We start from the raw sequence: 22,668 nt of genomic DNA on the forward strand, positions 1-22,668 counted from the left end.
TATGGCGAACCTCTGAATAAACACCTATCAAAATTGAAATCCTTTCCCAACCCTATAGATATCACACAATTAAGGAATACAAACGATTTCTTGCAGCATGCAGTGTGTTACGAGGAGCAAGCTTGTCACCTATTCAAATTTTCGATGTCGCAAGAGGTCAAAAGAGGAATTCTACAGCTTTGATTATTGAGATGTCTCAATTGTTTTTTAAGGTATTTCCAGAAACCAATGTGGTTTTATTTACTTACTTAAAAAGATAATAAATGATAGATAATAGAAAAAGATAATAAAAGTTTGAGGCAAAACTCTTTTCCGATGCAAAATGCCCTGGACCGCTGTTACAGAGACTGCCACTTATTGAAAATAGTGTGCCAGAGGAGAATCGCAACCGAGCGTTTTTTTTTCCCCTTTAACTTTCACCTAAACTTACTTGACACAATAACTGCAACAATTGGTTGTCTATGTGACCAACTGTGCACCTACCCCTCCCCTAACCCAACATTAACCCCAACTTGTTATTAGTTGAGTGTTTTTGGGTTAGGGGAGGGGTAAGGGCGCAATTCCTTCAACATTGATCTTGGTCCACGAGCCGCACCAAATGCAAACGAATCAAAATAGGTTACAACCTTTAGAGAGCTAGTTTCCCTTAATATAGGAAAGCAGATTTTACCTTTTCGTTAGTCTCTCGTCACAGCACATGAAAACCAAACATCCGTTAATTGTTTCTCTCACGCTTCCTTAGAAACATTGAAATCCAGAGCTGAAGCTATTAAATGCTGCTCTAGAGAACACAAGATCTCTTCTGAAGAGATCCGATTCGCTTCTTTTCATAGAATCCTGATTATTTCTCGTGTGGTGTCAAAGACGTTTCTCGGAATCCCGAACTCACTAAACGGTGGTAAATGTAGCGACGATAAAATGAGGTAAATGGTTTATTTCCAAACCTTCGTAGCATGTTGTTTTTCATGATACAGCGGGTAGAGCGACACATTCCGTCACGCTATGAAATCGATTTTACTACGCAGTGACAGAGAAAGCAGACGATAGGTGGATAAAATTCCAATGTAAAACTGTCAATCTCTGCGCGAAGATCACGCGATCCTACAGAGATCTGATTTGCTGCTTTAAATAGAATGCTAATACAAGTTCAGTTTCTCGGAATCTCAAACGAAACAGGGCTGTGTTTTTCTCAGCAATTCGTGATGGAGTCGCTTCTAAAAAACCTCAAAGAGCACGTAACATGTTCGATTTGTTTGGATACTTACACCAAACCCAAGACCATTGCTTGTCTTCATACGTTCTGCTGTGAATGCCTAGAGAGACATGCACTAGCGAGACAAAAACAGGGGTTTTATCCATGCCCCGAGTGTCAAGCACAAATTGGCATCCCTGAAGGAAAGCGTTTTGATAATATGCCGAGCAGTTTTCTGCACAACAGTTTGTTGAGTCTTCTTGCAGTTCGACGCAGCGGCGAAGGAAATGAGATCAGCTGTAGTACATGCCAGAAGAAGAGCGCTGAGATCAACTACTGCTTTGATTGCGAGAAGTTTATGTGCCCAGACTGTGTGAAAGCACACGAAGTGTTTCGAGAAACTATGTTTGAGGGACACAAAGTCACACCAGTGCAACAGTTTCAAGCCTCAGAATACGAGGCCTTGTTGAAAAGGCAGTCATTTTGCTCAGAGAATTACCACAAAAAAGATGTGATTCGTTTTTTTTGCGTTGACTGTCAAAGGTGTGTATGTCAAGTTTGCATCGCCACTGATCACAAAAGCCACGATGTTGTTCCGCTTGAAAAGGCAGCGGACGATGAAAAAGCAAACATCATTGCCCGAGCTGAGCTCGTAAAAGAGAAGAAAGAGGTCTGCCGAGATGTTATTCGTGAATTTGAGAACACGGAACATGAGTTGGAAACAAATATTACCACAGCTAAACGCCAAGTCTCTCAAGCAACCGAACAGATGATGGGAAAGCTTCGCCAACTGGAGCGTGAAGCCATTACTGTCCTCGAGAAGACTCGCGTGTCAAGGATTGAGAAATTACATTCTGGAAAAGCATCGGTTGTGTCTTTTGAAAAGCAACTTGACCAAGCATTTGAGTTCAGTAACAACCTGGTTGAGAGAAGCTCAAGTTCAGACATAATGCAAAACAAGAAAAATGTAGAAGAACGAATCGAAGACCTCATCAAGACCACAATGCCAGCACTTCCGGTTAGCTCGTATGTAGAATTTGTGACGACATGTGAACCAGAGAGTTTGAGTCTGGGATTTACGAAATTCAGCGAAACTGATGTGCAAGGATCGGTCATGAAAGGACTGGATCAAAATTTTCAAACTGGTATAGAGGCAGAGCTACTAATTTGTCCCAAAACAAGCGAAGGAGAAATCAGAAACACTCAGCACACAGATCGTGTTGAAATACACATGGACCCTGCGGATCAGGTGAGGAGTTTGGCGACGAGTGAAAAAGAGGATGGAAATTTCCAAGGAAAATTTGTAGTGAAAGTACCAGGTACTTATAAAATAGAAGTAAAGATAAATGGACAGAAACTTGCCAAGAGTCCATTTTCTATTCTGGTTAAAGCACGAGAGTTAAATGTTGTAGGCAAGTTAGACTTTCAGGGAGAAACGCTCCAAGCTCCAGCCGGCATTGCAGTGAATAGCAAAGGTGTTATTGCTGTGGCTGATCATAGAGGTCACAGTGTCCTGGTATTTGATGAGACAGGAAAGTTTGTGCGAAAACTTGGTTCCTATGGAGACAAGGATGGACAATTAAACAAACCAGACGATCTCACGTTCATAAACGATGACGAGATTCTGGTGGCGGATCAATTGAATCACCGAATACAGCAGTTGAATGTACAGACAGGGAACTTTGTAAAAAGCTTTGGAAAAAAGGGAAGTGGAGATGGAGAGTTTACGAATCCCGTAAGTGTTTGTACTACAAGTGATGGATGTTTTATCGTTGTAACAGAGTATGTTAACAGCAGAATTCAGGTGTTTACGATGGATAGTGAACCTGTGTTTAAGTTTGGAGACAGCGGCCCAGAAAAACTGGATCGTCCAGTCAGCTGCGTTTATTGCAAGGAAAAGTTCTTTGTAACTGATCTCAGAAATAACTGTGTGAAAGTGTTTGATGGGAAAGGGCAGTTTTTGTACAAGTTTGGAGAAAAAGGAAACGGTGATGGACAGATTTATTCCCCTTATGGCTTATGTGTTGACAAAGATAACAACATTTTCTTATGTGAGAAGGGAAATAATCGCGTTGAACAGTTTACATTGGAAGGAACTTTCATTGGAAAGACAAGTACTAATATTCAATTTGGATGGCCCTGGAGTGTTACCCCAATGCTAGATGGTCGGATTTTAGTCACAGACTTCAAAGAGAAAGAAGTTTACGTTCTGAAATGAGTACCCAATTTTTGAAAGGAACAATCAATTCTTCGTAAGCAAACCTTTTGCGAATATCTTTAGGTTTTTATTACTTTCAATTATTAATTTACGGAAAATTGTGACCTTTCATGTGTCGCAAGAGAATTCGAAAGAAAATGGCTAGAATTAGCAAATTACCTTCTAATTTTTCTTAGAGAGTTCAAAGAATTGTCGATGCGTCACTTCATTAATGTAATTTTTTGTGTTGTGAGTTGATTATAGCGGAAGGACTGAGTGGAGTCCAATTGTTGGAAACTGTACGATACGTTAATTATTCCTATTTGATTGACATTGATGAGTGATTTCGTTTATCTACACATAACCAAACAATATGTATGTGGCACGAGTTTTATCGCCCCATATATGGCACTGTTCTACGTGTTTACAACGGGACGTTGAGTGTGTGTTTCCTTCGAATAAGTCGAGAGTTGTGAGTGGGAGTTAACCGAAGCATTTTAGTAAAATCTTCAAATCAAGTGAATAACTCGTGAGTTAATAAGGAAGCATGGTACAGCTTTTTCACGTTTTCGACACAATTCGGTCTCTAATCATTCTGGTGAGTGACAAAATCGGACAACTGCAAAGCGGGAATCCGATTTGTCAATCACGAGTTAGAAAGCAAGCAGACATCAGTTATACGTTTAGTATCTGTAATCACATAGGCTCGAGGGCACTTATGATTACTTTTTTATCACATTAAGTGCTAAATTTTTGAGGGAATTGCATTCACGCACGATTTCCGTGGAATGAAGCCCTTTCAATACCGCTACAAATGTCAAAACACTGATCAATAGACTCGATGAACATTTTATTCTCAAAATATAGTTAACAACGGCTTCACTCAGTTAAGCCAATCAATACCTAGTTGCCGCTAACAGCAAAGAGGTTCAATCAGCAGCAAGTGACTAAGAAAAGATTCCCTTTTCCTCAGCCAATCAGCATTCAGTAATTTTGCCCCGCACGTGATACGTAAAACATAAAAAAAAAAAAACAGTTAACTCGCCGAAATGCGCGACGACAGCGAGTGCATATGATGTGCCCTGTCCACTTACACAGGCATGATATGTCAACTGTTCTATTCAATTGTCCAATTACAAGCATGACACCTACGCTGTTCATACATTATAAATTAATTGAATAAATTACTGATATTGTAGGCTATTTTCCACTGTATTCATGAACTGTTCTTCAGTGCTTACCCATTAGGTTTGTATAGTGTTGGCCATTGTTGAAACAAATATCTTACTGAATCCATTGTTAATAAATTTACTCGTTTGATTGGCAAAAGTGTGTTACTGTGCAAAAAGAATGGCTACCTGAGCAATAGATAAATTTTCTTGTTTTTTTGCACTAAAATCTCTTCTTGGATGAAGTAGCCTATTTAGGATTTTATTTTGACTTTGCCAGATTGCATTAGTTGAAAGCTAAGATGTGATGTTCAAGACTACCCCTTCCGCCTGACTTGGTTCGGTTTAAGAGCAAAGTTAACCAAGATGTTTTGTTGCAAATTTTCATTGTTCAGAGACAGAGCAAATTAGATGAAGTAACAGGGAGGACTGGGGAGGCTGATGGTTTGGGAGGCATTCCAGCTTCACAGCCTCCCCTCACCACACCCCTGGAAAGACGTAATATTCCTCCACAACTGAGCATGACACTGGAGCACATTATGGGACAGCTGGATGTGCTAACACAGGTTGGTCGTGAAAACATATCGGAACAGGGAATTATTTGTAGAAACCAAGAGCCTTGGGTGTGGGGTGGGGATGCACTTCTGGTAATAACCCCATCACACTGCCATGCATTGGGGAGAATACCAGAGGTTGAAGGGGGACCATGTCAGGGGAAAACGGGCAAAAGGGTGTGGCCCGATGAAAAGCTGACACATATCAATTACTAATCAATATCCATTTTAAAACATCCTTAAACAAGACAAGAGACTTTGAAACGGGGGGCGTGGCTTCCATACTGTATTCAATTTTTGTTAGTTCCTTTTACCAGCCTTTGAGAAGCATGGTCTCTTTTATCCTGAATCAGGAATTTTTTAAGGGGGGGGGGGGGGTGGGTGGTGGGAAAGCACTACAATCGTTCTCTCTCTACCCTCCCCCTTGAAAAAGGACTTCCTGATTGCAAGATTTACTCTACCCTTTCCTTGAAAAAGGACTACCTGATAGCAATATTAAGCTCATTTCTCCAACAGCAATTGGCTGTTAAGTCCATAACCGTCTTTGGGGAAAAAGGTCATGAACAGTCTCGTTCTGGCTAAATTGAAGATTATTTAGGATGAGGTCTTGTGAAATAATGGCTAAACTTTGTTTAAATAATCAGATCAAGAAAGCAACTTCTATGGATAAGTTTTAGTACCGTGTATTCGAATATTTACTAGATAGCATATGGACATTATAAATTTACAGACTATAATAATCACTTCTGGAAATCCAAGAGTTAAAAGGGTATCATTCAGTGTAGTACATTGTGTTCTGTGGTATGTATCAAAACCATTAATATTCTTTTCCAATCCCAGGTTTTTGAAGTTGGTCAAAAAGCTGATCCACAAGAAGAAGTAAACATCAGTGAAGGTACATTTAACTCCAAGAAGTGAATTAAACTGAACTTTATCTTATGTAATGTTACAAATGTAGGATGCAACTCTCCACTGAAGGCATCTGTCTATTGTTGAAGGGATGTGAAGAAAAAAGCCCTTAATGCCACTTTCAATAAAAAAGAGTAAATAAAGTCTGTTTGTAAGCAAAGTGACCCAACTAGTGGGAGATTATTCTGGCTTCCTTAGCATGAAGCAACTAGGAGTTTCACCACTCCCCCCCTAGATGGGATATCAGCTCATCACAAGGTTACCCCCCCCCCCCCAGCATTTCATCAGGCTTCCCTGAAAATTATTCGGTACCCAGTTATACTCCTCTTACTTTCGATTTAATGGTACATGACTTTGTATATTCTCCATCACAATTGCAAGTTTTCCTCTAGCAAAAGTCTGGGAGAAAATTATTATCAATTGCATCAGAGGTTACATAGCCAGGGCTCATGTTAAATTTTTATTTCATATAGTAGATGACAGCAGATCAAAGAGATGCTTAAAAGATTTAAATGAGGAGCTACTTTGCTGTATCTGTCGTGAACTGATGGTATTGGCACACACTTTGCCTTGCTCACACACTTTCTGTTTTGGTTGTATCAGGGACTGGCTTTGGTGAGACATATCATGGAGCATTTTTTTAGTTCTAAATTCATCTTAACCTGTAACCTTTTTAACCCCTAAGGGTGATAAGCATCTAATTTCTCCTTACAATATCACCCTTAAATCACACATTAAAGTAGCAAGAATAAAGGAAACAATCCCCATTATTATTTTTCTTGTTTCTACTTAGTCATTCAAAAGACTGTCGAGCAAAGGCTCAACTCAAGTCTGCTGTACCAGTGAAGGTGAGTGAATCCTTTACACCCTAACATCAGTATGCATATTCTCCATACTGTTTGCTCTACATTTCCTAAAGTGCTGACAAGGAGAAATTGTTGAACAATCAAGGGCTTCTTTAGTCAGTGATTATTTCCTGTATTTTCATGACCTTAATGTGTGATTCAGGGGTGATATTGTAAGGAGAAATTAGATGCTTGTTACTCTTAGGGTTCTAAGGGTTATCAGTTGGAGGGGTGATTAGAAAAGAGCCCTAAGGTTATTTTTTATGGAACACCAACTTCTTCTTTCTTTTTTGTGAGGTAATACAAAACAATGTGGAAGGAGAATCTTGTAGTTCATCACAAGTCATTTAAGGCTTTTTTTTTCTCTCCACTTCAATTTTGCTTGCTCAGTTAGTGAAAGTTAAGGTGAATTGTATTCTATAAGACATTCTCATGTTATTTAAGCGTACTGTTTTGTCAGATTGTGACATCCTAGAATAGGGGTGGATTTTAAACACTGTACTTGAGATGTATTTGCTTGTCTGTCAAGACCAGTCTGTGTCAGGTCTAGATGCATTCTCTACAAGTTTAACATGCATATTTTTGTGCTCTTATCAGTGAACTGCGCTATAAACTTACTCAATGACTCAATTCTTATTCACATGTAAACAATTTTTTTTTTCATTTCTGTGACATGTCCTGTATTTTGCATATCAGAGACAAGGATTTAATTGTAATGATAATGAGTAAGTGCTAAGCTTTCTGTTTGACCTTCCAGGTGCTAGACAATACAATAAACAAAGTAGCAGAAGAAGTTCTTTCTCCAGAGGGACTTGAAGAAAGGCAGCTGAAAATTCAGGTGAGCAGTGATTTGAAAAAAACCTTCCACTTTTGTTGTTGCAGTTAAGTTTTGTATTTGATCTTTTAATAAACAAATTCTTATGAACTGAACATATCATTCCTATAGCATTTTTCTTGTCTTTCTAACATAATTAAAACAAATAATTAACAATTGTATTTCACCTCAGTGGAGGTGAACAATGGTGGATATTTACCTTGCCATTTTGTGGCTCAGCTAATATCCGCCAATATTCACTAACACTTTGGTGAATAATTGTTTTGATATATACCATACAGAAACCAAAAAAAATTAGTTCATTTCTGTCAATATAACAAAAAATGGTTGAAATTAATTTTTTCTCTTCACCTGCTTGGCAGTGAATAGTACTTGCTGATCTCTTCTGAACAAAGGAATCAGTACACATGAAAAGCACTATTCACCTGTGTGATATTTTCTGACAAGTGATGTTTGCATGTGTAAGATTCTTTGTGAACTGCTGTGTACAAAAGATTAAAAAAGCAAAATCAAATTTACCAGTATTGCTTTTTCATGTCATTTCACTTTTGTTTATAGAAAATTGCATGTAATATTTTTTTCGTCAATTCTCTGAAACATATCAGATATTTTTGTCTTCAAGATTGTTCTTGTTTGTTTGTTTTTAATTTTTTAGCTGCTTAACCCTTTCACTCCCAAGATCTAATTAGTAATTCTCCTTACTATATGCCATACAATTCTTATGATGTTAGTTCAGAGAATTTGGTATTGGATCAACTAATAATCCCATGATTGACATTCTTCTCTATTCTTGTCACTTCCCTGCTTGATATTGTATTGATATTGTAAGGAGAAATTCTGTCTTGGTCACTTGTGGGAGTGAAAGGGTTAAGCCTCCTACATGTAACTGGTAGTGTGTTAAATAGCTTTTTGTGATGCTTTCAGTGCTACTGACTCCCACAGAAAAAGAGCAGCATCCCCATCTGTACCAACACCCCATACTCATGACCCCCTCCAAGGACTGCACCTGAAGAGGCTGCTGCCCAAGGTAAGTCTGGACAAGTTGTGAATTCATCAAATAGGAAATTATAAGATTAAATAAGAAGATTAAATATGAGATGGCAGCTTAACCTGTTCTCTTAAGAGTGACTAGCATCTAAATTCTCCTTTCAATATCACCCCTGAATCAAACATTAAGGTCATGAGAAAGTAGGAAATGATCACAAACTAACAAACCCTCTTGATTGTTAATCAAATTCTCCTTGTCAGCACCGAAGGAAATATTTAGAGAGCAGTAGGGAGAATATGTATACTAATGTTAGGGAGTGAGGGGTAAATGTCTAGAGCTCTGAGTTCAAGACTTGGACATGTTGCTGTGTTGTGTTCTTGGGTGAGACACTTTACTTTCACAGGGTTCTCTCCACCCAGGATTATATATGGATACTGCTGTCAAGGAAACCTGATGAAATGCTGGGGGGTAACCTGCAATGGACTGACATCCCATCTGGGAGGGGGGGGGATGTAAAACCAAAACCTAAAAAATCTCATAGACCAACCAGATGAAAAGAAAATAACACGAGCAGGTGATAAGAACTGACAGTGAAAACAAACAAACTGGCTGAGCCCAGGTAAAAATATAAGGTGGGATCCCGCCAATCCCACCTGGGATCCCAGGTGTGTCCCGGGTGGGATCCCGCCTTTTTCAGGTGGGATCCCGGGTGGGATTATGGAACATCCCGCATGGGATCCCACCTGGGATTATGGAACATCCCGCATGGGATCCCACCTGGGATTATGGAACATCCCGCATGGGATCCCACCTGGGATTATGGAACATCCCGCATGGGATCCCACCTGGGATTATGGAACATCCCGCATGGGATCCCACCTGGGATTATGGAACATCCCGCATGGGATCCCACATGGGATTATGGAACATCCTGCATGGGATCCCACCTGGGATTATGGAACATCCTGCATGGGATCCCACATGGGATCCCGCCTTAAATTCCTAATAGCATCCCACCTGGGAAAGCACATCCCGGGCAGGATTAAACCTAGAATCCCACCAATCCCTCTTGGGATCCTGCCTCAAATTTCAGATAGTTTCCCACCTGGGAAATCATATCCAAGGCGGGATTGCATCTGGGATCCTGCCAATCCCAGTTTAGACCCTGCATAAAATTACAGATGGCCTCCCACTTTCAGAAAAATCCTTTGAGGGATCCTGTTTATCACTGGAGACCACAGATTTATAAAATGTACCAGATAGGATATCTTATCAATTCCTTTTGTAACCTAATCCGTAAAATTAAGAGGATAAATATTTTCTAGGTGAGCTATAGACCCCATCAATCCACTGAGGGTCCAAAACTTTCCAACTAGGTATAGAACATACTGACACCTCCAATGGGATCCCATTGTCTTACCAAGCTGTTGATCATAAATGATTCAAACAGTACATGAATTCACAGACTACATGTGATAAAGATCTCATAATTTATTTGCAATGAACCAGCATGTGTTTGATATGTTTCATTAACAAATTTCTTAACCGAACATTGTTAAATAATAACAGCACAACTCAGCATATAACTTTTTCTTCATCATTTAAGCAGACCATCTACAGTGTAATAAGGCTCCACGTTTAAAAAAATTGGCTGATGTGTATCAAAGAATAGAAGAAAGACAAAACCTCAATAATTCATGTTATCAAAATTTTGACAAAGGTACTGATTGAAAGTCTGCTCTCTCTTCAGTCGAATTGTTCAAAGCAAAGCAAGGTCAGAATGTTCCCAAATGTGACTAAAGTAATCTTGAAACCTTACTCATAGATTTATTTCATTGTAAAGTGTAAGCTTAGGAAACTGCAGCATGCAAGTGACCAATTCGATTCTCAGAATTATTTGAGTTTCAGTTGCGCTGAGCGTTAGGTAAGCTTAATCCAAGCCGTTATTTCTATTCTTTGATAAGATTTTGATCACGTAACGAATATGGCAATTTGTACTCACCACAAACTTCTAAAAATCCTAGCTTTAAATGGCCACTCGATCGTTGTTTGAACCAGTCGATATGTCAACTGTTAATTGTCCCTTCTTTTAATTCCACGGCGCCAACGACTTTCTTTTCATTTAAAACTCTCACGCTGTTCTCGTTTTCCCATTGAACCACAATAAAACTCATCTTTAGAAGTGTTATATTACGCAAAACAATTGAGAAAAGAAACAACTTCAAGCAAGAGCGGTTAACCGACGAAAAGTACATTCAAAGATGAGCGCCAAATGGAGTTTTCTTTGTTTCCGATCACGGGCATGATCACGTGGACCTTTTAGCAAAGAGAATCCGCTGGCTTGACCCATTGTAGTCTCAAGAGAAACGCGCAACATTATTCTGTCTCTTCTGATCGGTTCTCCTCTCATGTTTTGATGATGACATAAATAATGATGTGAATTCACTCTATGTAGAAATAATCGACAAGAATCAAACAAGAATGCACGATTTGTGGCCGAACGTTTTCGAGGAAAGAAAGACTCGAAACCCACTTGAGTTATGTTCACGGCGAAGGTGAGAAACAACACAAGCCAATCACATTAGGAAGTATAAGAGATACCTAGATGATCCCAGTGTACCAGTACCCAAATCAACAAGGCTTGACCACAACAAGCGTTCAGCAACACGTTCCAACACAGCTAGCCATCTCGATTCCTCAGTCGGTCTTTCCACTGAACTAGCAGTGGTGCCAACAGAGTCGAGTGCGTCTCATAACGGAGAAAACATTTGCACGAGAGACAGAAGCAACTACATGCGATTACAGAGGTGCATTGGAATTCTCGTCTGCAAATGGTTTTGCACAGTCCGAAGTGTTCCCGAGCTTGGAAAGGGGTGGAGAGGACGAAGATACAAGGTTGTCATTTTATACTACAAGTAAAATTTTATACCAGACCTACAAGGTATAGAAAAATTTTGTTGATCGCTGACTCAGAGAAGAACAACAAGTAAACTTTAGAGCTGTTATTATTGAACTGTGACTTGTACTTTTCATTTGTATGTAAAGAAGGAATTGTATTTTGCACCAAAAATATAAAGAAGTAATATTTTTTAGGAGGTCCAGTGATTGGGACATTTAAGAAATTAAGTAATGAAAAGAAACTCGGTTTGTACTTCTCACTACTAACAAGGCTTGTTTTAAAAATATTTTCAGATCAGAGTTTCAATTAAAGCAAATTGAAGAAGTCATTTAAAAGGTGTATTTTCTCGAAGGGAACAGTGACCACCTCTGTCTTGTCCGCATGCCAAATATTTGCGGAGTGTGTGGATGATCCATAAGTATTGGAACTCTCACAAAAATGTTTTGTAAGAATAAAAACAGAAAAACAATATTTTCGTGGGTGGGATAAAGAATCCCAGGTGGGATATGTAAATCCCGACCAGGATCCCAGGTAGAATGCATAAGTCCCACCTAAGATCCCGGGTGGGATGCAGGAATCCCGCATTAAATGCGGGATCCCAGGTGGGATCAAATTTTCATCCCAGGTGGGAAAGGTGGGATCCCACCACCTAGGGCGGGATCCCACCATTCCCACCTGGGATCCTGGGTGGGATTGCCGGGATCCCGCCTATATCCCGCCTGACATTTTACCTGGGAGGGGCAAGAAAATGAGAGTGATCAAGATGAGATCATTAGCAGTCAATTTACTATAGTCCACTTTAATCATCATCGGCAGTCCATTGCAGGTGATGTTGACTGAGAAACAGTTAAGTGCTTTAGGGGCATTGATGCACTGCAAGTTCAGCATGTGAGCAGCACAGTCTACTGTAATGGTTGCATTTAAGACTGTCAGTTGTTGGTGTGCCTCCTTTTGTGAGCTGCTTGAAACTCTTCTTTTTTAGTAAGATTTTTCAGTGATTTTTTACTTTCCCAAACTTCAATTTCCCTTAATGCATCGCTTTTATTAGTTTCCGTTTAAGGAGATAAAAGCATAGCATCTACCTACCTTATTTGCTTTTGCAGGAATTGCATTTGAGATGTATTTAGAAACCGTCTATAGACTGAGGAGTGTTTTGATTGCATCAAGTTGCAATTGTTATTTAGGTATTCCATGCATGCAGGAGTTTTCATGAACAAGTTCCTTTAAATAGTATGAAATATCAATTGATTGAATGAATTACTGATATTATAGGATACTTTTCACTATGCTCATGAACTGAGTACAGTTCTCCTTTAGGTTCAAATAGTGTTGACCATTGTTGAAGTGATATCTTACTGAATGCATTTTGAATAAATTTATTTGTTTGATTTGCAAAAGTGTGTTACTGTGCAACAAGAATGGCTGCATGAGTAATGGTAAGTTATCTCTTTTGTTGTATTAAAATCTCATCTTTGGATGAAGTAGGCTATTTAGGATTATTTTTTTGACTTTGCCAGATTGCATCAGTTGATAGCTAGGATGTGAAGTTCATGAGAACCCCTTCCACCTTACTTGGTTCAGTTTAAGAGCCAAGTTAACCAAGATGTTGTCTTGCAAATTCTCACTCTTCAGAGACAGAGCAAATTAGATGAAGTAGCAGGGAGGATTCAGGGGAGGCTGATGGTTTGGGAGGCATTCCAGCTACACAGCCTCTGCCAGGGCCCTCACCACACCCCTGGAAAGGAGAGATATTCCTCCACAGTTGAGCATAACTCTGGAGCCCATTGTTGGCCAGCTGGATGTGCTCACACAGGTTAGTTGTGGAAAAAAATTTGTGAACAGGGAATTGCTTTGGAAACCAAGAGCCTTGGGGGGTGGGGACGGGGGATGCACTCCTGTTAGTGACCCCATCACGCTGCCATTCATAGGGGAGAATACCAGGGGTTGAAGAGGGACCCGTGCTAGGGGGAAAGGAGCAAAAGGTGTGGCCCAATGAAAAGCTTACACATATCACCTATCGATCAATATCCATTTTAAAACACCCTTCCTTTAACAAGACACAAGACTTAGAAACGGGGGACACAGCTCTCGTGTACTCAATTTTTGCTAGTTCCTTTTACCAGTCTTTGAGAACCATAGATTCATTAAGCCTGAATCAGGCGGTCTTCTTCTCTTTTTTGGGGGGGGGGAGGGAGGGGGATGGTATGGAAGCACCACAGTTGCTCTTTCTCTTTTCCCCCTCCCCCTTGAAAAAGGAATACCTGATCGCAAGATGGAGCTCATTTCTGAAACAGCAACTGGTGACCAAGTCCGTGGCCCTCGTCGGGAAAAAGGTCACGAATAGTCTAATATGAGGTTTTTATTGTACAGAGACGAGGCAAAGATTTGATGCAACAAGGAGATGTATTAGCTTATGCTGAAGCGAAAATATTTTTTAGAGTAAGGGAGATACTCTGATATTTATTGCGCCGCCTTTTGTTGCAGACAGTTTCAGTTTTGGAACAAATGCTGACGATGACTGGGAATAAATTACGAAAATGCCTGGGTAATCAACAGAAAATAACTCTACAGATCAGACCTAATGAGTAGCGCGATGCGGCGTCAGTATAAAGAGACTTAATCGAGGGTCTCAATGGGGTGATGGCTTTTACGGCTAACGGTTAAAATTTTGGCCAATTTACGGCTAACGGTTAACACCTTTCCATTGTTTCCCCCAGACATATTGTTTGCGGTAAACTTTTTTTACGACTAACGGTTAAAATTTGTCAATTTTTACGCCTAACGGCTAAATTTTTTGGCCGTTCTACGGCTAACGGTTATCCCCATTAAGACCCTCTTAATCACTAGACATTTTCAGAATTCTTTTAAGACTAATATTTGTATGGTAATATTGTAAACTATGAAAGAAATTTTCAATTGAGTGTCGAAAGTAGTCATGGATATAGTCATGGGTATTAGTTTACCTTGACTGTAGTCTGTTATTGGTTTAGAAAGCCTATGCCGCCCTCTTGACCAATCAGGTACGAGCCTTATCAAGATCGAGTGTGGAGTAGGGCCATTCGTATATTTCCAACGCGTCAGGCTCTTTGCCAGTTTTTTTCTTTGAGTTATCTTTGGCATTTTATTATATTTCCTTTATTAGAGCAGTTTCCAAATGAGTATCAAAAGTGATGCTGGATTGCTTTGGTTTTGCTTCACTTCGTTGTGTGATTGGTCCAGAAAACTCGTGTCACAATCTCAACCAATCAAATGTAAAACTAAAACCAAACACGACTTGGTCACTCGCGTTTTCCCGCGCTTTAAGGAGGTTGCCTGTTTCTACTCTGTGTTCTCATTGGCTAATAATCATGGTAACCTTTTTTCTGATTGGCAGTTGTCATCACAACTGGATTTGGTTTTTCGATGCTCAATTGAAAAGTGCTCGACGATTGGCAGTTGTGATCAATTTGGATTTGGTGATCCAGTTGTGATCAATTTAGATTTGGACACTCGATTGAAATTCGCTTTTTGAGAATACAGTGTTGTATATCTGTGTGCATGTACATATCATATAAAGTTACTAAGGCAATACCAGAACTACAAGTAGATTAATAAACTATTTATACCTACCTTTGCTGTATGTTTGGAATGAGAACTTGGTTTACATTTAGTCGGAGGTTGAAGTAGCTCTTGTGAGCTGATTTTATTTTCTGGTGTTCTCTGTATTCAATGTTTTTATATGTTTTAAAATTGTTTTTGGTTTAAATACGTAGTCAGTAACTATAGATCCACGGCCAAGTAATGGCTTCTCATGGTTGTCAAAAAGATTTTGTGTAACAGCCGTCAATTCAGTGTCAATTCCACGTTTTATTCGATCCGAACAAATACGCTCAGCACACTGTTTGAATACAATACTGTATGACAAATCCTTTCAAAGAAGCAAGTGTCCTTTTCCGTAACCTTGAAAGGTGCTACAATATCCGTAATGATTTCGTAATGTTCTATTTCTTCGATGTGAGTCTAGTTAAACGATCCTCATCCGAAAAATAAAGGCGAGAATAACAAGCGATGAAAACATACGTGCGCCGAGGTTTAACGTAGTGTCGAATGGCAAAACCTCGGCAGAGACTGGCCCGAGTCCTCAGGGAAGATACCGCTGACATTTAGAGTAACTGGACTGTGATACAAAGAAGGCCGCACTAAAAAGTTTTATTTCCACCATTGTCATGCTTCTATGCCTGTTACCGGCTTATTGTAACAAACCTGCCTTCTATGTAGAAAGGGCTTATCTAGATTGTTATGTATTATCTTTTTCAAACTTTTAAATGCCGATTAACAACAGCATTAGGCGTCAAAATCTCCTATTTGATGCATACACTGTATTCAAACAGCCTTGGACCGAAGGTGAGACCACATCAGCTTCACCCTCTGTTTGGCTGTCACCGAGCGCTTGAAAAGAGAAGAACTTAGCTAAGAAGCTGATTCCTCCATCTACTTTCAACCGAGTCTCTTTTTTTCCCCTCATCATCCCACCCTCCCTTCCCCCGTTCTTTTCGCATGTGTTGAACCGGAAGACTGATGTTTGAAAGTTGCACAAGTTTCTTGGAATCTCAACTCACTATACGGCGATAAATATAGCCATGATAAAATGAGGTGGATGGTATAATTTCAAACGTTTGCAGCGTGTTCTTTTCGTGATACAATGGCTAGAGCGACACATTCGGTCACGCTATCAGGGAATCGATATAGTTACGCAGTGATGGAGAAAGTAGACAGTAGGTGAATAAAATTGAAATGCAAAACTGTCAATCTCTGTGCAAAGATCACATGATTCTCAAGGGATCTAATTCGCTTCTTTAAATATAATTCAGTTTCTCGGAATCTCAGACAAAAGAAGGTGTGTTTCTCTCAGCAATTCGTAATGGAGTCGCTTCCAAAAAACCTCTCTAATAATTTTCGTGTGGAATCAAAAAAAGTTTCTCGGAATCCCAAACTCACTAAACGGCGGTAAATGTAGCGATGATAAAATGAGCTAGATGGTACATGAACAAACGTTCCCAGCGTGGTGTATCTCGTGATACAGTTGCTACAGCGACACATTCGGTCGCGCTATGAAATCGATTTTACTGCGCAGTGATAGAGAAAGTAAACAATAGGTGAATAAAATTGTAATTCAAAACTGTCAATCACGCGATCCCTACAGAGATCTGCTTCGCTGCTTTAAATAGAATGCTAATCCAAGTTCAGTTTCTCGGAATCTCAAACAAAATAGGGCTGTGTTTCACTCAGCAATTCGTGATGGAGTCACTTCTAAAAGACCTCAAGAAACATGTAACATGCTCGATTTGTTTGGATACTTACACCAAACCGAAGACCATTGCTTGCCTTCATACGTTCTGCTGTGAATGCCTGGAGAGACATGCACTAACGAGCCAAAAACAAGGGTTTTATCGATGCCCCGAGTGTCAGGCACAAATTGGCATCCCTGAAGGAAAGCGTTTTGATAAACTTCCGAGCAGTTTTCTGCACAACAGTTTGTTGAGTCTTCTCGCCGTTCGACGCAGCGGCGAGGGAAATGAAATCAGCTGTAGCACATGCCAGAAGAAGAGCGCTGAGATCAATTACTGCTTTGATTGCGAGAAGTTTATGTGCCCAGAGTGTGTGAAAGCACACGAAGTATTTCGAGAAACTTTGTTTCAAGGACACAAAGTCACACCAGTGCGACAGTTTCAAGCTACAGACTACGAGGCGTTGTTGAAACGGCAGTCATTTTGCACCGTTAAGTATCACGAGAAAGAAGTAACAAAGTTTTTCTGTGTGGGCTGTCAAAGCTGCGTGTGTCAGGTTTGCATCGCCACTGATCACAAGAGCCACGATGTTGTTCCGCTTGAAAAGGCAGCGGACGATGAAAAAGCAAACATCATTGCCAGAGCAAAGCTGGTCAAAGAGAGGAAGGAGGTCTGCCGAGGTGTTATTCGTGAATTTGAAAACACGGAAAATGAGTTGGAAACGAACATTACCACAGCTAAACGCCAAGTTTCCCAAGCAACCGAACAGATGATGGGAAAGCTTCGCCAACTAGAACGTGAAGCCATTACTGCCCTAGAGAAGACTCGCGTGTCAAGGATTGAGAAATTACATTCTGGAAAAGCATCGGTTGTCTCTTTGGAAAAGCAACTTGACCAAGCATTTGAGTTCAGTAACAACCTGGTTGAGAGAAGCTCAAGTTCAGACATAATGCAAAACAAGAAAAATGTAGAAGAACGAATCAAAGACCTCATCGAGACCACAATGCCTGCACTTCCGGTTAGCTCGTGTGTGGAGTTTGTGTCGACATGTGAACCAGAGAGTTTGAATCTGGGATTTACGAAGTTCAGCAAGACAGATGTGCAAGGATCGACCGTGGAAGGACTGGATCAGAATTTCCAAGCTGGTGTAGAGGCAGAGCTACTAATTTGTCCCAAATCAAGCGAAGGAGAAATCAGAAACACTCAGCACACAGATCGTGTTGAAATACACGTAAACCCTGCGGATCAGGTGAGGAGCTTGGTGACGAGTGAAAAAGAAGATGGAAATTTCCAAGCAAAATTTGTAGCGAAAGTACCTGGTCCTTATAAAATAGAATTAAAGATAAATGGACAGAAACTTGCCCGGAGTCCATTTTCTTTTCTGGTCAAAGCACGAGAGTTAAATGTTATAGGCAAGTTGGACGTTCAGGGAGAAATGCTGCAATGTCCTGCCGGCATTGCAGTGAACAGTAAAGGTGTTATTGCAGTGGCTGATCTGAATCGTCATTGTATCCTGGTATTTGATGAGACAGGAAAGTTTGTGCGAAAAATTGGTTCTTATGGAGATGAGAATGGACAATTAAAGAATCCAGCTGAGGTCACGTTCCTCAACGATGACGAGATTCTTGTGGCAGATGAATATAATCACCGAATACAGCAGTTTAATGTACAGACAGGAAACTTTGCGAAAAGCTTTGGAAAAAAGGGAAGTGGAGATGGAGAGTTTGAGAATCCTGTAAGTGTTTGTATTACAAGTGATGGACGTTTTATCGTTGTAGCGGATTTTAATAACAGCAGAATTCAGGTGTTTACAATGGATGGTGAACCTGTGTTTAAGTTTGGAGACAGCGGTCCAGAAAGGCTGGATCATCCCATCGACTGCGTTTGTTACGAGGAAAAGTTCTTTGTAGCTGACATGAATAATAACTGTGTGAAAGTGTTTGATGAGAGAGGACAGTTTTTGTACAAGTTTGGAGAAATAGGAAATGGTGATGGACAGTTGAATCAGCCGCATGGCTTATGTGTTGACAAACATAATAACGTTTTCTTATGTGATTGGGGAAATAATCGAGTTCAACAGTTTACATTGGAAGGAGCTTTCACTGGAAAGACAAGTTCAAATATTCAGTTTGGACGGCCGTGGAGTGTCACCCCAATGCTAGATGATCGGATTGTGGTCACAGACTTCAGAAAGAAAGAAGTTTACATTCTGAAATGAATGCCCATTTTTGAAAGTAACTATCAATTCTTCGTAAGCAAACCTTTTGCGAATATCTGTAAGTTTTATTGTTTTATTAATTTACGGAAAACTGTGACATGTCACGTGTCACAAGAGAACTTGAAAGAAAATGGCTAGAATCAGCAACTTGCCTTCTAATTTTTCAAGGACAGTTTCAAAGAATTGTTGATTCATCACTTCAGAAATGTGATTGTGTGAGCTTTTATTAAATTATAGTAATAGGACTGAGTGGAGTCCAATTCGGTCTATAATCATACGAGTGATTGACAAAATCGGACGACTACGAACGGGGAGTCCCATTTGTCAATCACCAGTTTAAAAAAGAAACTAGACATCGGTTATACGTTTTCACGAAAAGACAACGGTTCAGTCGCCGAAATGCGCGACAACAGCGCTTGCATATGACACGCATTGTCCATTTACACAGGCATGACATGTCAACTGTTCTATTCAATTGTCCAGTTACAAGGATGACATCTGCACTGTCCAATTGGTGCTCAAATCGAGCTGGTGATAACCAATCACATGCCGGAATTTTGTTATAGTTTTGACAGACCACAAAATCGATTTCAAACGAGATTAAGCTTTGTAACCGCTCAAAGATTTAGGAGTATTATTGAGGCAAAAAAAAAACACATTTCTGCAAAATAAATGTACAGTGGCATTGATTAATGTAAATTGTTGATGATACATTTTACTTATCAACTTTGCATTTTTCCAGCATCTAGTAGACTTTTCCGTGAGCATATTTTGATAGAGTTTTGGTTAAGTTAAATAATAGTAATTCTCTCATCAAATGAAGCATACCTTTGTATCAAATTTTTAAATTAACACATTGACAGCAGCTTGCATGATTAAGCTGTAAACAATTCAACAATTTCGTAGTGCTTCGTTACTTTTGGAGGAATAACATTTAAATTGTTATTAGAAACCGTCTAAAGACTGAGGAGTGTTTTGAATGCATCAAGTTTGCATTTCTATTTAGGTATTTTATGCATGCAGGAGTTTTCATGAATAAGTTCCTTTAAGTATTATGAAAGTGTCGATTGATTGAATGAATTACAGATATTACAGGATATTTTCCACTGTATTCATGAACTGTTCTAAAGTGCTTATCCTTTAAGTTTCTATAGCATTGACCATCGATAAAACAAATATCTTATTGACAGCACTGTGAATAAATTTACTTGTTTGATTTTCAAACGTGTGTTACTGTGCAACAAGAATGGCTGCATGAGTAATAGATTAATTATCTTTTTGCTGTCCTAAAAACTCTTCTTTGGATGAAGAAGGGTATTTAGGATTATTTTTGACTCGGGCAGATTGCATCAGTTGAAAGCTAAGATGTAAAGTTCACAAGAACCCCTTCTGCCTTACTTGGTTCAGTTTAAGAGCCAAGTTAACCAAGATGTTGTATTGCACATTTTGATTGTTCAGAGACAGAGAAAATCAGATGAAGTAACAGGGAGGACTGGAGAGGCTGATGGTTTGGGAGGCATTCCAGCTACACAGCCTCCCCTCACCACACCCCTAGAAAGAAGACATATTCCTCTACAACTGAGCATGACACTGGAGTAAATTGTGGGCCAGCTGGGTGTGCTTATACAGTCTTTTGTTGTGGAAACATTTATGAACAAGGAATTATTTTAGAAACCAAGAGCCCTGGGGTTGGGGACGGGGGATACACTCCTGTTAATGACCCCATCACGCTGTTATTCATCGGGGAGAATTCTAGGGGTTGAAGGGGACCCATGTTAGGGAGAAAGGAGCGAAAGGGTGTGGCCTGATGAAAAGTTTACACCTATCAGCTATTAATCAATATCCATTTTAAAACACCCTTCCTCTAGCCTGGATCAGGTGCCGGGGGTGGGGGGGGGGGGGAGGGAGAGAAAAGATGGTGGGGAAGCACTATAGTTGCTCTTTCTCTCTTTTTCCCCCCCCCCCTAGGAAAAGGAATACCTGGTCGCGAGATGAGGTTCATTTCTGAAACAGCAATTAGCTATCAAGTCCATGGCTCCTGTCAGGAAAAAGGTCATGAACAGTCTTATATGAGTTTTTCGTTGTACAGAGACGAGTCAAAGATTTCGTGCAACGTGGAGATTTATTGGCTTACGCCTAAAGTCAATGATGTTTGAGTTTTTTACGATATTTTTTGGTGTAGGGGAGAGATTGTCATATTCATTGAGCCACTTTTTTGTTTGGAACAAAGTCTGACTAGGACTGAGAATAAACTACGAGAGTGCCTGGATAACCAACAGAAAATAACTCTACAGATCAGACCTAACGAGTAGTGCAATACAGCATCAGTATCTAGAGACTTAATCATTAGTCATGTTCAGAATTATTTTAAGACTAATTTTTGTATGGTAATATTGTAAACTATAAAAGAAATTTTCAATTGAATGTCGAAAGTAGTCATGGATATAGTCACGGGTATTAGTTTACCTTGACTGACGAAAAATTAAAAGCAAAAATAACAAGCGATGAAAACACACGTGCGCTGAGATTTAACGTAGTGTCGAATGGCAAAACTTCGGTAAAGACTGGGCCTAGTGCTTAGGGAACCTACCATTTACATTTAGAGTAACTGAACTGTGATCCAAAGAAGGCTGCATAAAAAAGTTTTATTTACACCATTGTCATGCTTCCATGCCTGTTACCGGATTAATGTAACAAACCTGCCCTCTATGTAGAAAGGGCTTATCTAGAAATGTTACATATTATCTTTTTCAAACTTTCAAATGCCGAACAACAACAGCATTAGGGGCAAAATGTCTTGTTTGGTGCATACACTGTCCGAACTGACTGGTTTCCGAAACGCAGAATGATTCCGAATGAATTGGGTTCCCTTGGAAGGAACAAGCGATCGGAGCCTGTATCACCGAGTGAAGTACTATGGTATGGGTACATGAGAGAGAGGTAGGGATGGTGAAGATGGAGATAAGGCCACTTGACTTAGAAAAAGGGGTGCAGGGTATTATACAGAGAGGTAAATACTCTGGGAAAATTTTTTAAGGGGGCGGTGTGGGTTTAGATCAAAGAAATATGCACAAATAAACAACAACAACATCAACACCTGATGCCTCTTTCGCCTACTTAGCAGATGACATTTTGTCTGTAACTCTTAAGCAGGATCAAGATCAAAGCCCAGTCTTGCATAACTGATTTTGCATGAAGACTATTATCTCGCTAACAAGGGTCAAAAAGAAATTTTCGCCGTAGGAGTAGGGCCATCTTCATAGATTAAGTTCAGGGACCTGTTTCTTGAAAGTACCGGTAACCAGGAGCCCATCAGTAATGGCTCCCGCGGTAACTTAGCGGGCCCAAAACGATATTTTAAAGTTATTATTTAAAGAATAGAGAAGCAGGTTCAGATACTCTAACCAGTCCATTTTCTATCTTTTGCTGATTTTTCAAACTTTTGAGAAGCCCATCAAAATTGCTTAACAGGTCTCTTAAGTTACCAGGACATTTGAGAAAAAGTCCCCCACTCCTTACACTTCTTAAACTTGTCAATAAGACAAACAACCCATTTTGTAATACTTGCTCCTACAATCAAGTTAGTACCAGACTG

General features: G+C 39.8%; 3 protein-coding genes and 1 long non-coding RNA gene across 5 annotated transcripts; all 4 read left to right on the plus strand.

The window, feature by feature from the left end:
* The first annotated feature begins 1,088 nt into the window (after positions 1–1,088).
* On the plus strand, positions 1,089–4,451 carry LOC131796950 (E3 ubiquitin-protein ligase TRIM71-like). Its single transcript, XM_059114572.2, has one exon. It carries the CDS (start codon positions 1,134–1,136, stop codon positions 3,408–3,410), a length of 2,277 nt encoding a protein of 758 aa, XP_058970555.2. The 5' UTR covers positions 1,089–1,133; the 3' UTR covers positions 3,411–4,451.
* A 136-nt stretch (positions 4,452–4,587) lies between these two features.
* Positions 4,588–9,259, plus strand: LOC131785283 (E3 ubiquitin-protein ligase RNF8-like). Of its 2 annotated transcripts, XR_010715766.1 has the most exons (5): positions 4,588–5,124; positions 5,953–6,007; positions 6,495–6,636; positions 7,624–7,704; positions 8,626–9,259. XR_010715766.1 is itself a non-coding variant. In XM_066158705.1 (4 exons), the coding sequence occupies exons 1-4, from the start codon at positions 5,080–5,082 to the stop codon at positions 6,891–6,893; spliced, it is 321 nt and encodes a 106-aa protein (XP_066014802.1). In that variant the 5' UTR covers positions 4,588–5,079; the 3' UTR covers positions 6,894–6,937. The 2 variants fall into 2 exon arrangements, 1 of the variants encoding a protein (XP_066014802.1); XM_066158705.1 differs by lacking the exons at positions 7,624–7,704; positions 8,626–9,259 and adding an exon at positions 6,815–6,937.
* Positions 9,260–12,887: 3,628 nt separating this feature from the next.
* On the plus strand, positions 12,888–15,149 carry LOC136276956 (uncharacterized). Its single transcript, XR_010715700.1, has 3 exons — positions 12,888–13,024; positions 13,221–13,401; positions 14,073–15,149. It is a non-coding gene; the product is annotated as an uncharacterized lncRNA (long non-coding RNA).
* A 1,654-nt stretch (positions 15,150–16,803) lies between these two features.
* LOC131784041 (E3 ubiquitin-protein ligase TRIM71) lies at positions 16,804–20,211 on the plus strand. Its single transcript, XM_059100822.2, has one exon. It carries the CDS (start codon positions 16,866–16,868, stop codon positions 19,071–19,073), a length of 2,208 nt encoding a protein of 735 aa, XP_058956805.2. The 5' UTR covers positions 16,804–16,865; the 3' UTR covers positions 19,074–20,211.
* Positions 20,212–22,668: the final 2,457 nt, after the last annotated feature.

This window comes from Pocillopora verrucosa, chromosome 11, assembly GCF_036669915.1.
Source record: "Pocillopora verrucosa isolate sample1 chromosome 11, ASM3666991v2, whole genome shotgun sequence".
Lineage (NCBI taxonomy): Eukaryota > Metazoa > Cnidaria > Anthozoa > Scleractinia > Pocilloporidae > Pocillopora > Pocillopora verrucosa.

Bases quoted from the DNA above. Each gene is read 5' to 3' on its own strand.
- LOC131796950 (XM_059114572.2), top strand. From the start codon at position 1,134: ATGCTAATACAAGTTCAGTTTCTCGGAATCTCAAACGAAACAGGGCTG.
- LOC131785283 (XM_066158705.1), top strand. From the start codon at position 5,080: ATGACACTGGAGCACATTATGGGACAGCTGGATGTGCTAACACAG. The intron at 5,125-5,952 runs GTTGGTCGTGAA...TTCCAATCCCAG, and splicing joins AGCTGGATGTGCTAACACAG to GTTTTTGAAGTTGGTCAAAA. The intron at 6,637-6,814 runs GTGAGACATATC...GTTTCTACTTAG, and splicing joins TGTATCAGGGACTGGCTTTG to TCATTCAAAAGACTGTCGAG.
- LOC131784041 (XM_059100822.2), top strand. From the start codon at position 16,866: ATGGAGTCACTTCTAAAAGACCTCAAGAAACATGTAACATGCTCGATT.